The 18,163-nt window shown below is 44.5% G+C and overlaps 1 protein-coding gene and 1 long non-coding RNA gene across 2 annotated transcripts in view; both read left to right on the forward strand.

Annotated features, from left to right (window-relative positions):
* LOC116815547 (zinc finger protein RFP-like) overlaps nt 1–13,890 on the forward strand; it is an 18,308-nt gene extending 4,418 nt beyond the window's left edge. The window contains exons 2-7 of the mRNA XM_032763993.2: nt 995–1,090; nt 2,118–2,348; nt 2,664–2,686; nt 3,417–3,532; nt 11,567–11,626; nt 12,005–13,890. Of these exons, the coding sequence (XP_032619884.1) occupies nt 995–1,090; nt 2,118–2,348; nt 2,664–2,686; nt 3,417–3,532; nt 11,567–11,626; nt 12,005–12,522 (1,044 nt within the window). The 3' untranslated portion in view covers nt 12,523–13,890. The remainder of the gene's footprint in view (nt 1–994; nt 1,091–2,117; nt 2,349–2,663; nt 2,687–3,416; nt 3,533–11,566; nt 11,627–12,004) is intronic.
* Nucleotides 1–18,163, forward strand: part of LOC142047690 (uncharacterized) — a 459,131-nt gene that overhangs the window by 296,311 nt on the left and 144,657 nt on the right. The window lies entirely within an intron of this gene.

Here is an 18,163-nt window from a genome sequence, read left to right on the forward strand (position 1 = left end):
CCTGTTGGTTTCTTTCTTGGGTTTGTCTTGCAGTAGGAGGCTTCTGGGTACACGTCTGGCTCTGTTGATCTGTTTCCTAATTTCCTCGTGCTGGTGAGAATACGTTTCAGGTTGGCAGGTTGTCTGTGGGCGAATCACTGGGATTCGGAATTCCTGTGTTTCTCCATGTGGGGTTAAACTCAGATGCCAGCCAAAACTAAACAAGGTCACTGAGCTAAACACTGTGTGGACCCTGAGCACCTTGAGGGCTTCAGACAGCGCAAGTCCATGCCAAATACTATTGGGATTAGACTGGATTGCAGCAAAATTAACCTCTGGGCAGTGCTGACCTGTTCTATTGTGTATGTGGGCAAGGACCAGCCAAAGTGATTCCATTTGTCCCACAATGCAGCCTTCTCAAATATCCTACAATCTGCTGTTTCTGGGCTTTTTGCTAGGAACTAAGCGGTAGCTACCCAGAGGGCATTCCCACCAAAAGGGTTCAGGACAGCACTAAGGCAAAACTCAACTGTTCTTAAAACAAATCAGCACCTCCAAGGGGGTTTGCACTTGCCCTTAGACCAGTTCTGTTTAGTCAGCGCCATCCCCAGGGGTTCAGGACTGAAGCTGAATGGGATTTGGGAATCCAGCCCATATTTCTGGCCCTGGTGACTTCTAGGATTCATACCACTTTGTTAGTGAAAACTCTAAAAACAGGTTATTTCACAGGGTGGAAAAAAAAATCCAAGAATGTGACCCCAGTTTCATGCTGGCTTAATTCAATGGAGAAACTGGGCCAAATAATTCCCAAAAGTACAAATATAAGCTACTCCCAGGGTATATTAAGGAGGTTTCATTTCCTTGGTATCGTTGATATCACAAAATCACTACTAGGTTCACCAGTGATCAGTAGAGTTATATTGTTTATTTATTCATTTCTATTTGTTTGGTGGGAAAAGATCACCCCACTCTCACCTGTAAAATCAAACCAACCAAAACATTTCTGTTTCTTCAGAAGAAAATTCAGACCCATTTGAAAACTCTGAGGAAAGAGAGAGAAAACCTCCTGAGGCTGAATGTGGTTGGAAAGAAGAGAATCCAGGAATATCTGGTAGGTTCCCATTGTTATTAACCTGCAGGGAAATGGTCTGGGAGGTCTCCGTGGTTCTGATGAATGTGGGTTTTTGTGTGTTGTTCCATGATCATAGGGCACTATGTGTGGGTGGGTGTGAGCACATACATTTAGACAGAGGACCTGAAAACTTGCCCCAGAGAAGCCCATCATCTTCCTCTTCAGAATCAAAACTTTATTTCAGTGAATGAATTAATTACTAGCCTTTGTGCCTTGGATGAAAAGCTTCCCAAGGTGAGCTGAATATGCCCAATTCAGTGCTGTCTGTCTGAGCCTGCAGGTCTTTGTTGAATTATTTAATTGTTTGGCTTTTTTTTTCTCCCCATCATCTCTGTCAATGTAGTTTTCCAATACAGTTGTTTGAACAACAAATCTCTTCATTCACTGGACATTTAAGGAAAAGTATCACTTTGGGGGATACCAAATAAATTTTTTTTCTACATTTTTGGTAAATCAAAGGCTGATTTGTCGTCATTTGGGGTCAATGATATGTTTCATTTCAACAAAATCAAAATGCTTTTTTTGATATGTGTTTTAAAAAATTGTTTAATTGTATTAAAAACAAAGAGATTTCACTTTCTTCTGAAAATGTGGAAATGAAATGTTCTGATTTTTTTCAGGTTTTTTAAATCAAAACATTTGGTGAAATTGGCATAACTCATGAATGTTTGTGTCACCAAATCTACATTTGACCTCAAAAATTTTTAGTGTGAAAAATTTTGCCCAGCTACAGCCCTGAGTCCTGCCTCCTGCTGCCCTGGATCTGGATACTCAGAGAACATTGATAGTTCAATATCCTGACCTTGTCAGACAGAAAAATGACCCTTTAAGAGAGATTAGGGCCAGATGGGAAGGTGTTAGAAAATCCTCTGCCTAGTAACCACAAGACATAGTCAAATGTCAGAAGTCTTAGAGATTGCAAAGAAAGTCTCTCTCCTGCACACGCGGGACCCCAGACCCTCCATGTACCTGCCCTTCCTTTTTTTTTTTTTTTTCTTTTTTACAGAAACAAACACAAATCAAGAGGCATAAGATTGTGTCTGAATTTCAGCAACTGCGGCTTTTCCTGGAGGAACAAGAGCAACTCCTGTTGGCCCAGCTGGAAAAGTTGGACAAGAAGGTTGTAAAGATACAGAATGAAAGTATCACCAAATGCTCTGAGGAGATTTCCCGTCTCAGTGACCTGATCAGTGAGATGGAAGGGAAGTGTCAGAAGCCAGGGAGTGAATTCCTACAGGTGAGACTGAGTTAAGTATGTCCCAGATCCCAATAGTGGGACAGGACAGCTCTTGAATCATGGGTACTAGAGTCCAGCAATCAGAGGCCTCAGTATAATTCAGTGTGTGCAGTGCAGAAATGTCAGTATTTATTGCTCTTTGAAGAGTTACAGATCCAGATGTAAGAGATGGAAAAGCCCCATTAGCTCAGCTAATGAATGGCTCTGAGGCCAGGACAGGGTCTCCTTTTCCCATGTGTACAAAATCCTATTCCTGGGATCCTCAGCATCTGCCATGTGGGTCTAAGATTCTTTTTCTCGTTCTCTCCCCTCTAGGATGTCAGAAGCACCTTGAGCAGGTACTGCAGCTCCTTCTCACTTCCCTTCACACATCACAATGCTGGGAAAGTACTTGGAGACCATGTTAAAACCTCATCTTTGCAGGGTTCCACACCAAAATGTGTGGGGCAGGTCATATTTTGGATACAAATCTCTCTGATGAATTAAATCCTGAGGTTCTCACCATTTTATAGAAGAATCTGGCATTGTCCACCGTATGGAAAAGATTTTTAACCTAAAATATTTCCTAGAGATGTCACCTCCCTGGGGAACTGGCTGTCTCTGGATTATGGGATGGAATCTGGGCCTTTTACCTCTAGGGCACTGGCAACAATCATACCCAGGTCAGCAGTGATCAAGGGTCTTTCCTACCTGAAGGCTCCTGTGGAGACCTGTTGTGTGCCATGAGATAAGGTGGGGGGAGTTGGTGAGCCCATCTAATCTCCACTTGACAGATGTCTACAATACTACGACTACCAGGCTGGATGCCAAGGAGTGAATTGGCCATGGAGATTCAACTCTCCTTTCAACCCTAAAGCTGGAGTCTCCAGGCCAGAGTTGGACAACATTCATAGGACTTTTGGGGAGAAGGTTGCACTGCCATGGCCTATCCTGCCCCTGCTCTGTGGCTGGCAGAAGGAGAGGAATTTTAATGCCAGGCCCATAAGAGCAGCAGCTTTACAAGCTCATTACAAGCAAAAATTGTAATGAGTTACTAAATTAAATATAACAAGGACTGTTTTTCTCCAGGTGTGAGAAGGAGGAGTTCCAGCAGCCGGTGGAGATTTCTCTTGAACTGGAAAAGAGCCTGAGTGATTTCGCCCAGAAAACTATTGCTCTAATGGAGATGCTGAGGAAGGTCAAAGGTACTGAGTTGAGATCAAGGAGAGGAAATCAGGATGAGTCTCTGAGAGTGTGGGAAGAGATGGGCTTAGTCGAATGGTTCATAATTTAGATTATGTAGCTATTTAATACATATTGGAAGGTAGATATATACACCTCTACCCCGATATAACGCGGTCGTGGGGAGACAAAAATCCCTACCGTGTTATAGGTGAAACGTCGTTATATCGGGGTAGCGGTGGGAGGGCTACAGCGGTGATTTAAAGAGCCCAGGGCTCCACAGGGCTCCGCAGAACAGCCCTGGACCCTTTAAAGCGCTGCCCGAGCCCTGCTGCTGGAGCCCCAGGGTAGCAGCGGCAGGGCTCCGGCAGTGATTTAAAGGGCCCTGGGCTCCCCGCAGCAGCCGAAGCCCCGGATTCTTTAAAGCGCCGCCGGAGCCCTGCTGCCACCGCGCTATATGCAAACCTGTGTTATATATAGTGGGGTAGAGGTGTACTAGGAATTAATTTGTAAACACCTAGAGAATAACAGGGTTATAAGGAATAGTCAGCATGGATTTGTCAAGAACAAACTATGCCAAACCAGCCTAATTTCCTTCTTTGACAGTGTAGCCCAGTTCTTTAGTGGTAACTGCTTATATTTCCTATTAATTCTAATTTAAAGAGCTGGGGGATTGCAGTAGGGTTCTAGCCCAGAATCAGGCACAACAGAATTAAGGTTAAGTCTGGTTGGGAACCCCGGTGTGCACAATGGAGACGCTCACAGTGAGGGCAAAGCAAAGCTTTAACTACTTCTATTAGCAAAGAGATCTATACCACATATAAAGACAGCAAAATACAGAGATAAGATGAAATCTTGTATGATTCCTCACACAAATGCTCATTTACTCACATAGTCTCATCCTTGGGAATCTAGTGGTAAGGTTATAGGCCTCAAAGCCTCAGGCTAACTTACTTATGCCATATGCTAACTGCTTAAGTCAATATCTTACCGAATACAGGCCTGTAGGTTCACTGCATTACTGCAAAGTAAAAAATTGCTGAAGCTGGCTATGGGCTATAAGTCCCCACTTTGATGGGGTGGTTTCAAATGAACCCTATCACATATATATATGATGTAGATAGTTGATTATCTGAGGGGGAGGTCCTGGTGCCAGTCTCAGTCTCCTGTTACTGAGGTTAAGGGACCTGAGGGATTGATTCTGGCTGTGTAGTATAAATGCAGCATATGGATGCTCCAGTACCTGATGTAGGTCCCATGCTTACACTTTGGATAGATTCATTTTCTTTCATCCCCCTAGGTTGCTGTTGGGAAGGGCCGGCTCCAGCCCACAGCGCGCCAAGCGCGTGCTTGGGGCGGCACGCCACGGGGGGAGGTCTGCCGGTTGCTGGGAGGGCGGCAGGTGGCTCCAGTGGAGCTGCCGCAGGCGTGGCTGCTGACGGTCCGCTGGTCCCGCGGCTCCAGTGGACCTCCCGCAGACACGCCTGCGGCAGCTCCACCAGAGCCATGGGACCATCGGACCCTCCGCAGAAATGCCTGCGGCAGCTCCACCCGGAGCCATGGGACCATTGGACCCTCCACAGAAATGCCTGCGGGAGATCCACCGGAGCCGCCCGCGGCGTGCCACCATGCTTGGGGCGGCGAAATTGCTAGAGCTGGCCGTGCTGTTGGGTCACTTGACCCTTTATACTTAATCTCCCGATTTTACACTGCATGCATCCGAATACAATGAATATAATCCTATTGCAATGCCTTGAATGATAACCCATCCTTTTAACTCAATTTTTGTTCATAATGGTGCTGCTAGGACTTCATCACCTGTATTAATCAAGTGGGTAAAAGATTGGTCAGCCTCATTGACATTATTGGTAATTTTGTATGAGGTGTGTGTCTTTTTGATCCACTAAATGTTTCAAGTGTAAATTCCGTGAGGGAATATAAACAAGAAATGTTGGTGTGCTTTGGACAATTAGGTCTTGATAGGTTGGGTCAGATTTAATAATAGTTGTGCTTTCAAATGCAGAGAGAGCAGAAATCACTTTGTGCCCCATTAAGCTATGTTCTTTTCAGGTAAAACAGAAATATGGCTCTGTCACCTGACACTCCAATTGATCACATAGATACTTTTGATGGCTGGTTACTACACAATACTGGCCATTTTCATCATAGGTAACCCTGTCCATCCATGTCTTCCATTTGGTCAGTCTGACCTGGTACAAAGATGTGATAGGTTCTATAGCTGATCCTCTACCTGCAGTCCACACAGGACAGTATCCACCTCAAACATATCCTATCTACAAATGTAGTGATGGCCCTTTTCTGAGCAACAGGCCACCTATGGGATTTTCCAGGTTTGGCTTTCTGTGTAATCGCACACCAAAGGAGGAATGTTGATGTGTTCCTTATAGATGTTGTCTTTGAGAAGTTGCCAGGATGGGCAGAGATGGTGTCCCTAGCCTCTATTTGCCATAAGCTGGGAATGGGCGACAGAGGATGGATCACTTGGTGATTGCATGTTCTGTTCATTCCCTCTGGGGCACCTGGCACTGGCCATTGTCGGTAGACAGGATACTGGGCTAGATGGACCTTTGGTCTGACCCAATATGGCTGCTCTTCTGTTCTCGTCTGTTCTTATGAAATGACTTAAGGGATGGACAGCAGCCAGTTGGCTGTACACATCCTTATCTGGGTCAAGCACAGGCAAGGAGACTGTGAATGAGATGTATAAGGACTCTGCTATGGAACAATACTAGTTAAATAATGAGTGTCTTGACTGGTGTGTGGTGTCACAGATCCCATATGCCACATTGCTAAAGCTGGCTCTATGGGCTACAACAGTGTTACTGCTCCAGGACTGAGGGGAAGCTTTAGATATGTTGTATCATGCTTTTAGTCAGCTTTTTGACACAGTCCTACATTATGTTCTCATAAGAAAACTAGGGAAATAGGATATAGATGAAATTACTATAAAATGGGTGCAAATCTGGTTTGAAATCCACACTCAAACAGTGATTCACTGCCAAACTGTAAGTGTGTGTCTAGTGGGGTACCACAGGGATCACAACTGGGTGTGGTACTAATCAATATTTTTATTAATTACTTGAATAATGAAGTAGAGAGTATGCTGGACTTAGGGATAAATGGTCATTTAGGGTTTGTCTACACTACACAGTTTTGTCAACCAATTTATGCCAACAATCAAAAACTAGTGTAATTACATTGCTTCTGCATGTTAACACAATGCTCCTTTTGTCAGCGGAGCGTGTCCACACTTGATGCGCTAGCATTGACAGTGGAAGGAGTGCACTGTGGATAGCTATCCCACTGTGCTACTCATCACTTTCTGGAGCTAGAAGTTGTGGGAAGGTGGAGTGGATCACAGTGCATCATGGGTGCAGGATCATCGTCCTATGACGTAGTTTTTTCCTTCCCATCATTCCATGGGATTCCAGCTGTGTTTTGCTGCATTTTAATGGCCCCTGTTTACTGTGTGCCCGCCATATCTGTCGGAAAAGATGGATCCTGCCCTGCTGTGTATTGTTGTGGTTACTGTTATGGACATATCATGAATGGTCATGCAGTATATCATGAACTCCCAATCTGAACAGGAATGAGAATTGCTTGACCTGCTGTGTACCATGGAAGGAAACAACACCAGATTACTTTTGTATTCATGGAATAGCTGCGCACAGTGGACCATCACATTTGGGCTCAGGAAACAAACACAGAGTGGTGGGGTCACATCTTCCAGGAACTGTGTGTGAAGCTGACCCCAGTACTGCAGTACAAGGACACCAAAATGAGAGTTGCCGTCTTGGTGGAGAAGCGCATGGCGTTTTCTGTGTGGAAGCTGGCAACTCCATACTGCTACTGGTCAATCATGAATCAGTTTGGAGTTGGGAAGTCCACCATTGGGGCTGCATTAATGCAAGTATGCAGGGCCATTAATCACATCCTGGTTCAAAGGACAGTGACTCTTGGCAATACGAGTGAAATAGTGAATGGCTTTGTGGCAATGGGATTTCCTAACTGCGGTGGGGTGATAGATGGCACACACATTCCAATTTTGGCGCTGGACCATCTTCTGACAGAGTACATCAATAGAAAGGGGAGTTGCACTTCTTTATGGTGTTGCAGACACTTGTGGATCACCATGGGTGTTTCACTGACACCAAAGCGGGGTGGTCCAGGAAGGTGCGTGACACATGCATCTTTAGAAACACTGGCCTTACAGAAATTTGCAATCAGTGGTGGATGTTAAAATGCCCACAGTGATCCTGGGAGACCCAGCGTTCCTCTTAATCCTATGGCTCATGAAGTCTTACGTGGGAAACCTGGACAGCAGCAAGGAGCACTTCAATAATAGGCTGAGCAGGTGCAGAATGACTGTAGAATGTGCATTTGGCAAATTAAAAGTGCACTGGCCCTGCCTTTATGACAGGTTAGAGTTAAATGAGGAAAATATTCACATGATCATAGCAGCCTGCTGCATGCTCCATAATATTTGCAAGGCTAAGGATGAAAAGTTTCCCCAGTGGTTGAGCACAGAGGCGGATTGCCTGGTGACTGATTTTGAACAGCCAGATACCAGAACTCTTAGAGGGGCACAACGGGGGCTATTCGAATCCAGGAGGCTTTGAGACAACATTTTGACAATGAGCACCCGTAATATGTCTCTCTCTATACAGCACTCTGCCATGCTTTGCTAACTTGCCACCTTGCATGAAAATAGCAATGATTCCTGATTCGGATTTTTACTCAGCAAATGACCAGATTGCCACTACGTATTGCTACCAGCAGCAAACACCATGTCTAGGAAACAAACAAAGATTGGTTATCTTTCAGAGAGTTTGTTTTATTAAATACCTATTAACAACACACACAAAAGGCTTTGTGGGAAGGGAGATAAGAGTGCATGGCAGTGTAGGTTCTCATAGCTGTGTGTACATCCAGCTATCATTTCGGAAGCTGTCCGAGGGGGTGGAATGAGTGGGGTACCAAGATGGGCTGGGAAGTTGCAAGGAACGTGTGGGAGGAGTTTGGGATGGCATGGAAAGCAGTTCTGTATTGGGTTCAAGGCTGTGGGGGGAGGGGGAGAAGGAGATGAGCACTCATGTGTTCTGTCTGGAGCATGATTAGGGACTTCAGCATCTCTGTTTTCTCCTCCATCATGTTTATCATCCGCTTCTGGCCCTTTATAATGTGCTCTTCGTTCTCCTTTGTGTCTTGCCTCACTATTTTAAATTTTTCCTTCTGGGTCTCTCTCCAGTCCCTGTGTTCTCTTTTTTCAGCCTCGGAGTATTGGAATGTCTCTTGGAACATGTCCTCCTTACTCTGCCTTGGTTGCGTCCTTGTCTGGGGGAGGCTCCACTGGTGTGTAGGGGATTCCCGTGAAGGCCACATCTGTAGAAGCACGAAAAACAATAAACAGAAGCATGATTGTTAGTTCACACATAGCATTGAATCATTATAGTAAAATACACCTTTTTTTACATACAAATTACTTTCTTACTATCCCCAGGCAAGCACACATCTCAGTGAGCACCCTAATCATGGTGAGTTTGGCCAGAGGAGGGGCTTCAGACCGAGTCCCTATGCTGTTCGCCTGTGTGCTGCTTTGGTCCTTGCACAAGTGATTGCTGATTGGCATGGGATGGGAAAGTTTCCTTCAATGGGGGAAGGAACAAAGCAGTTCTGCCAAGGAACCTTCAGCAGAGGATTGGTGAGTACCTCCAGGAAAGTTCCTAGAGATCTCTGTGGAGGATTCCCATGAAATCTCGATGTGCATTAACACAGTTCTGCTGCACTGCTTAGCTGCACAGTGGAAAGTGGGGCACACGCAAACACAGCTAATCTTGTACATTTCTATCCCTTCACCCACTTCTAGAATTCACAGAGAAAAGGACAGCTCTGTCTCATATAACCGAGCAGTATCAACTCAAAAAGATCATTTACCAAAGCTCTCCTCTCCTATATCATGCATGCCAGAGCCAGACTGCTGGGACTGGCTAGACCCGTCCGGAGTGGAAAAGAGGTCCTGACTCGCTGCACCACTGGACGGACCCTGCTGTGTACTCCACATTGTCTTCCAATTCAAACTCCTCATCCACAACTTTGTCCTTGGGATTGAGTCTACTGTCTGTTGCCTGCAGCTTCACTAAAGTATCCACGAGGCTCTTGGAGGTGGAGATGGGGTCACTGCCAAGGATGGCAGCCAACTCCTTATAGAAGCAACAGATCTTCGGCATAGCACCAGAGCAACAGTTTGCCTCTCTTGCCTTCTGGTACGCCTGCCTCAGCTCCTTTATCTTCACTTAGCACTGATCAGTGTCCTGTTCGTAGCCCTTTTCCAGCAAGCCATGAGATATCTGCCCATAGGTATCGAAGTTCCTACAGCTGGAATGCAGCTGGGACAGCACAGCCTCCTCTCCCCACAGCACCAGCAGAATCAACAACTCCAGTGTCCTCCAACTGGGAGAATGTTTGGTGCATGGAGCCACCATGGTCAGCTTGGAAGATGAGATGTGAGCTCTCTACGCCGAGGAAACAGGAAGTGGAATTTCAAAAATTCCCTAGCCTTTAAAGGGTGTGTACCTGGGTACAGGGCAGCGGAGTTCAAACTGCTGACCAGATCAGTCAAGAAGGGCATTTTGGGTAACCTCCTGGAGGCCATTTCTAGCAATGTAACCAAGCGTGATGTCTACACTAACACTTTGTTAATAACTTTGTCACAAAAAGTTCTATGCGTCTCATCAAGGTGGTTTTATTTTGTTGGCAAAGCAGGAGAGTTTTGTTGGTGGAAGGAACACTGCAGTGTGTACACCTCTACTGTTTTGTCAATTAAACCTGACTTTTGCTGACAAAACTAGGTAGTGCAGACAAGGCTTTACACTAAAAATCACAATATATTCAGGTTGCTTCAAGTCCCAAGAGATCAGTCACTTACCCCAGAACAACAGATTAATGCTTTTTAGTCATTTGACAGCCCTATTTTAAATGTAACCATTTGTTTCCAATACTACTCACTGTGACGTGAATCTTGATTCTATACAGTGCTTGTTTTCAGTGTAAAACTAGCGAAGTGCCATGTGTCAAGCAGCACAGTGACCTGAAGTGTAACTGCTACACTGGTGTGCACTGTTTCTTTACAAGCAGCGAATCTGTGAACACTGAGTGTCCAGTGAACCAGGGGATGGCTGCTTCAGGGAGATCTTGCAGGGTTTGAGGGTAGGAATGAGCCAATCACTAACGTGAAGTGAGGACAGCAGGGCCTGCAGGGCCCAGAGGGCAGTGCTTATGTTGCCTATGGCCAGTGGAGTTGGGAGCTGGCCCAAGGCAGGTGAAGATATGGCTTCTCCTGGTAAGGCATCTGGCAGTGAAGTGCTCACAGCCCTGGATACACAAGGGAAATATCACAGGAGGCTAGTGGCACAAGGGTGCAGCAGTGCCAAGACTTCAGGACTTCTCTATCACGTGCCAGGCCTGTACTGGCCTCTGTAACCATTGAATAGGGAGATCAAAAACTGTCCTCTTCTGTCCCTTTGCAGGGCAGGCATGAGTCTGACTTATTGAGCCAAACCTCTTCCAGCCTTAATTTCCAAATCTGTGCAATATGTTTGTTGTTGTTTGTATTTCAGTCAATGGACAACAAGAGCCACATTGTTCTGAGCTCTGTACAGATGCTGAGCATAATAGTCACGCTAAAGTTGTTGCAGGATCTAGGTCTAGGTCATGACAAAATGCAATAGGAGGATGAGACAGACCAACCAAGGGTTGGAGGGGGAGGATGAGAGAGCAGTAAACATCTCTTAGAGATTGTACCTCCTAGGATGGTTGAGATACTTAATGGATATTGATTCCATTGCTGTGAGATGCCTGAATGAAAGAGAAAATGGAAGGTTTCAGACTTGATTGTATCAAAGACCTATGTGTGTCTCTGTCCCTCTCTGTCTGTTTCTGTGCCACAATTAAAACACAGTCATGTGAGTTAAGAGTGGGGATGTTGTTATAAATATGACAACATAAAATCTCATTGATTTTATCTTTTTCCCCTGTAGACATTCTGCCAATTGAACTGGAGGGGAAAAAAGAGAATACTCTAGGATCACACAGACAGGGTAAGATTTCAAGGTGGAAATTATTTTTCAGTTATGAGAAAATTCCCATGAAAATGTTTTCTTGAACTTGTAGCTAAAGTTACCAACCAAATCAATGCTGACCATGACACAACCAGCCCTAAAAATAAAAACATTACTAAGATGCTCCCAAGATGAAGTCAGACAAACAGTCCAACACCAACCTTAACTCTGAGTTCATGCCCACACCACTGAACATAAACATTTCTCACTATCATCCAAATACCCTTAATCCTGACCCTGGGATTTTCATAGATGTCGATACACATTATATATTTTAAATTCATAGGAATGAGTGGACAGGCCACTCACCTCAGGGCTGATCTCTGGCTCTAATACTCTGCTTCCCTCTCTCCCCAGTGAATGTGATTCTGGATCCAGACACAGCTCATCCTGAACTCCTCCTCTCTGAGGGTCAAAAAAGTGTCAGATGGGGAGACAAATGGCAGAGACTTCCCAACAATCCCAAGAGATTTGATACCCTGGAGTGCGTGCTGGGCTGTGAGGGATTCACATCTGGGAGATACTATTGGGAGGTGGAGGTGGGAGGTGAAATAATCTGGGCTGTGGGGGTTGCTAGAGAGTCTGTGAGGAGGAAGGGATTGATCTGCTTTAACCCTGAGTGGGGGATCTGGGCTGTGGAGCAGTGGTGGGGTGAGTTCCAGGCTCTCACCTCCCCTAAAACCCCTCTGCCCCTGAGCTGGGTTCCCAGGAGGATCCGGGTTTGTCTGGACTATGAACAGGGGCTGGTGACATTTCTGGATGCTGATAATGATGCCCCAATCTTCACTTTCCCACCGGCTTCCTTCAATGGAGAGAGAATCCACCCCTGGCTTTGGGTTCAGAGTGAACAATCACAGCTCAGACTGTGTCCCTGACACTTGAAGAAAACATCCCCTCTAAGGACCCTGAAATCAACCTTGCTAGCCTCAGACACCCTAATCTCTATGATCCTGGAGAACTCTTGTCTTCCTGAAAACCTTCTACGATACAGTTAGTTTGTATGACCCATAAGGCTTGATGGAGCCCCTGAATTGTTAAACTATAAAGACCAAGGTGCTACTGAAATGGAGAAACCAACCACATTGCTCCAAGATTTGTGCAGTCTGTGTGTCACTGGCCTGTGTGATCCTTGAGGAGTGTAGCTGACCGTAGGGGTCAGAGACTGTCAGATAGGAGCTCAGAGAGTGGGAGAATGAAAGTGAAAGGAAGTGACAAGGAGAGACATGAGCCAGGTTGACAGACAGACTGGGAAACGCTACTGAACTGATGGTGTCATTCATTACATAATCCTTCTGTTTCATTCACTGATTCATGAAAAGTGGAGCCCTTTTAATGCCTTGAAAAATTTCTGCAAATTTTGCACTTTTCCTCTATTCTGACCATATATAATCACTCTCTAAGTGACTGAAGCCCTCATTTTTTTGTAAACTGAACATTTTTAATAAATATAAAGTTTTTTTCTGCTTGGTGTTTTCCACTCTTTTGAGGGAGCAAGGAGGTGCAGAGGATTTGATTCACCACTGACCAAAACACAAGTTAGGACGAAGGTGGGGTACACTTTATGGTGGAAGTTAAGTGGTTTAATTAAGGGGCTGTAGAACTACCCCCCTACATAAGATGACCAACTTATGAAACCCATGTGGCTATGTATATTCCTTCTTAAAATGATACTCTTTAAAAGAGTCTGAAATAGAGCTTGTGAGGCTATTTTGGGGTTATTTGGACAAGGGGTTCTCAAGACATACACCCAAATTCTCTGCTTTTATCATTTTCAGACTTTTTAACATTTTGTTTTAGAATTAGGTATACCAGATTTAGATTAAATCTCAGGAAAAACTTGCTAACTGTAAGAACAGTAGGACAATAGAACAGACACCTAGGGAGGTTGTGGAAGCTCCTTCACTGGAGGTTTTCAAAAGGAGGCTGGATAGCCATCTGTCTTGGATGGATTAGACACATGAAATCCTGGGACCGGAAATGGAAACTCAATTGCAGTGGGAAAGGAGCAATGACTAGACATGCTGCTGCAGATATTCTTAGTTCAACTGAATACAATGTTGCAGCCATATAACTGCCTTGGGAATAAAACTGGTAGTGTGAACTGGTTACATTGTTGTAAATTAGCTGTCTTAGCCCTGCTGATACTTGGCAACTGGCAACTGTTTGCTGAGATGACGGTGATTTTTAAGAGCTGGAGATTAATAATAGCGGATTTTTCCCCTGATAAATCTGTTGCTTCAGTTGGTGCTGTTTTCTGTTTCTGTTTCCTTTACTTGGGCATTTCACCCTGCAAACACCCATTCCCAGGGGCTCCCCCTATGTGAGGCCTTTTCCCAGTGAAAGAGCCTTCACACAGTGAATATTCTTGAATATGTACAGGTATTTATTCACAGTTAACAACAAATTGACAGAATATACATGCCAAGCATCTTATGCTCACCTCTCCCAATAAAACAGATGGACATCGCCTGATGGGTCAGGGTCATGTCATCTGGGCTCTGGGTTCTACACTGTCTGGTCATGCAGGGGTTAAAAAGTTCTAGCAGCTTTGGTCTTGAGCTATATCCTGAAGTTAAGTTCTAATGAGCTTGTTTTCTGACTCTTTTTATGTAGTTAAAATGAGGGTTTCTCTTATTTATGCCTTAACCAATTATTTTACTTAAAATATAGCTATGCAAAACCCACTACCCAATCATTTCACTATGCAGGGGTTCACCTGACTAAGATTGCCCATTTATTAGATTTTGTATTTTTCTAAGTTAGTAAAAATTTCTCAAGGTCACTTGTCTTTATGTTTTGTTAGTGGGATACACTTGCAACAGCAAAACCTCACACTTTTTATTATCAGGAAGAAGCTGAAGAAACTCAAGGTTAGCTTGTCCATTCTTTGCCCGTTCTCATGACTCTGAATATCTATCTAATCTCCTGTTAATAGGGTTGTAGTTGCATCTGATACTTTTCTATCTGTCTGCCAAGCCAAGGCTGAATTTCCCTGCCTCTATAGTTTTGTTTCCAACACAGTGGCTGAGCCTAGAAGATGGCTGTGAGTTATGCTAAATACATACACAAGATGGCTATGGGCAATATTAAGTCCAGGCGTCTCGTTACAGCCCCCCGCCCCACACACACACACCACCACCAATGATGCTTTTACTGGAGCCGTCATTACCACCACAGGAGTCCAATATTCAGACTTGAGGTTGGACTTGCCTCCTGGGTAGGACCAGCAATGACATTAGTTGAGTTCATGCACCAGCCTCTTGTACCTTCTGGACAATTCTCCTTACACAGCAAGCCAAAGCCACCATGCTTACTAGTAAAACCAGTTAGATCCTGATAATCACCACAATTGAACCTAACAGAGATCAACCTAACAGAGATTTCCACCATTCTTGTTCTGAATCTTTACTAACCTTCTCAATTGCTTGTGTAACCTTGTGAGTAGAGTGATGGACAGTTACCATGACTCTGCATGTGTCCTGGTTAGTGGCATGTAAATATTTTTTCTAATTGGGGTGCCCAAGCAACAGTTAAATTCATTCTAATAGGTACAGGCATTACATCTGAGCACAATGTATATTTTACCTTTAATTGGCTATATTTGAACTTAGGTATTTGAAATTTGAAGTCACACTCTTCAATTGTTACAATGTGGCAAAAACACTTGCTTCTATGTGGATTATGAGGTGTGTTGTGCACATATTTAATTATGAACACCATGCATGAGCTTCTAAGACGTACACAATTATTGCCCACGTACACAACCATAGATTCATTTGCAAAGGAGTAAATAGTATAATGACATTTCTCCTCTGTTATTTTTAAACACACATCCTGTGGCTGTGAGGCATTCTTATTGAATTCATATCTGATTCCAGGTTCCTCTAAGCAGGCTCAAAATTCTACTGTCTTCCACCTGAGCCTCTCTTGTTACCCATATCCTATGATCCATGGGTTCCATTTCTGTTTGATTAATGTTGAGGCCCAAGGATACGGTAGGGGAAACCCAACTTTGTTACCACCTTTGCTTGTTACTTTGGGGTATGCTCATTTATTAGAGTTAGTCTTGTGGGGGGGAGTGTTCTGTACTTCTGTCAGTGTACTGCTTGTGTCACTTGTGTTCTTATACGGACACACACACACACACATTAACGTAGTGCGTCTGAGAGGACTGGGTTAATCAGCACTCCCAAGCTGACCCCTTATATGTCCCTGGACTCAGTAGGCTGGATCGAGCAGCACTTCCAAGCTGCCACCATCATATGTCTCAGGTTCAGCGTGTCTCTGTCCCCACTTTCATATTACAATTGTTCTGGAAGTAATCCAGTTGATGAGCAAACCCCACAGGATTTTTGGGCGCTGCAGGGATCTTTTAGCTTAGGTCAGAAGACTATACTTAGAGAGAGAGAGAGATGGGTTCCCATCACTCCATGAAGCTTGAATCGATCAGGAGTGCTAGATGGTGATGGTAGCTGAGGTCCAGAGTGCTGGAGACAGGCAGAGCCCCCAGCATGGTCAGTCAGGAGAAGATGAAGTCCCAATGGAACTGATGCAGATTTTGGATCCACGCATCAGAACACTTACTTGAGCATGGATAAGGGTTTTTGTAGAGAAACAACAATGGCTCAAGGGAGAACGCTAGATTTGTTTATGTGTAAACAAGGGAGAATACCAAAGTTGTTTTGTTCAGGCTAGACCATGAGAGCTGATCATTCCTGGCTTTGGGTGGTGATCCGTGGAGGGAGCTCACAATGCAATTAGGCTGCTTCACTATTTTGGATATCAATAAATGATTAATTACTAGAATTGGTCTGAAAACTACTGAGCTGAGTGTGTGCAGGCATGGGTTCATTAACATCTGGAGCAGAGATCCCCCATCATGCAGTGCTTCCCTGCTTTTCTAGTCCAAGAGTTCCATGCAGTTCTTGCCTTGGGATCTCTGTTCTCCATTCTGTATGCTAATGGAGATGCCTCCCTGTCCCATCTTCAATCCAAATGAGGCTAGGGGAGTTTCCTTAATCCTATCATCCTTATCCCAGGGGTTTAGGTGTGTCTCCCACTGCCTTTTCATTGCCTTTTGTAAGTCTTTCTTCTGATGCAGATTTGGTTCAAGCAGAGGCTTGAGGGGTGGGTCTTTTGTCAGTCAGACAGGCTGGGTACTGCTCCTTGGTTCCCCAGAAACTCAGAGCTGCTAGGTAACACCTGGTTTTTGCTTCTGACATTAACAAAAAAAATACAGTGATTTCTTCAGATTCTTGGTCATAGGTGAATTTTACCATCTTTTACCAGGATTGCAATTCTCTTTCAGTCTGGGTAGAATTTGTCCAAATAATGCTTCTAACCTCTAATGGAAGGATTCTGCTCATGTCATCTTGGAGCATTTCACATCTGCATTTGCATGCATGCCAAAGCTAAGGAAACATTGCCCCGGAGAGCACCAAGAGCCTGCAAGAGGTGGAGGTGATCCTTTACTTGGGATCGTTCCCACTCCTCTAAGATCTGTGACACCCCATCCTGTATGGAGCTTAGCCAATCAAAAGATACCTTTAAGGTGTTGCCAAATCCTTTAGATGGTGCCCTACTGCATTCATTTTATTTGCAATCACCTCCTCATCTATACTATTGAGAACTCCTACCCCAGTGCCAATTGGTCCCCATATATTCCTTTTTCCTAGGTCATTGTAGGGTCTGGGGACGTCATGAAGATTTACACAATTTTTCCAGCCCTTATAAGATTGCTGGACAAACTTTTCATGATGGGGTTCTATTGCTGAGATGTTTGCTAGGATGTTATCCTCGTAAGAACATAAGAACGGCTGTACCGGGTCAGACCAAAGGTCCATCTAGCACAGTATCTGTCTACCGACAGTGGCCAATGCCAGGTGCCCCAGAGGGAGTGAAGCTAACAGGCAATGATCAAGTGATCTCTCTCCTGCCATCCATCTCCATCCTCTGATGAACAGAGGCTAGGGACACCATTGTTCTCAAGATTTGTCCACTACACAAAGCCAAGTTCAAGGTTTGGGGAATCTCCCAACCATCCTCAGCCGTGAGACTGAAGCAAGATCACTTTAGTTTTCTCCAATGACTTTATCGTCTTTAGCGCTCTTTCATTTTGATCGTTCAAGGGGCCCACCGGTTGGTTTAGCAGGCTTCCTGCTTCTTGATACTTTTAAAACACATTTTGTTTACTTTGGAGTTTTGGGCTAGCCGTTCTTCACGCTCCTCTATGGTTTTCTTATTACGACACTTTGCCTATTAAGGGCTGGGCAGTGTTTGTGCTCCTTTCTATTGCCTCACTAGATTTGACTCCACTTGTTTAAAGAAAGTCTTTTTATCTCTCATGTCTTTTACACGAGTGTTAAGCAAGGTGCTCTTTTTGAGTTCTTTTACTGTGTTCTTAATTTGGAATACATTGAAGTTGGGGCCTCTATATTCGTGTCTTTAAAAAGGGCCTGCAAACTTGCAGGGATTTCACTTAGTCACTGTATCCTTTTACTTTGTTTAAACTACCCA

This window comes from Chelonoidis abingdonii, chromosome 13, assembly GCF_003597395.2.
Source record: "Chelonoidis abingdonii isolate Lonesome George chromosome 13, CheloAbing_2.0, whole genome shotgun sequence".
NCBI classification, from domain to species: Eukaryota; Metazoa; Chordata; order Testudines; family Testudinidae; genus Chelonoidis; species Chelonoidis abingdonii.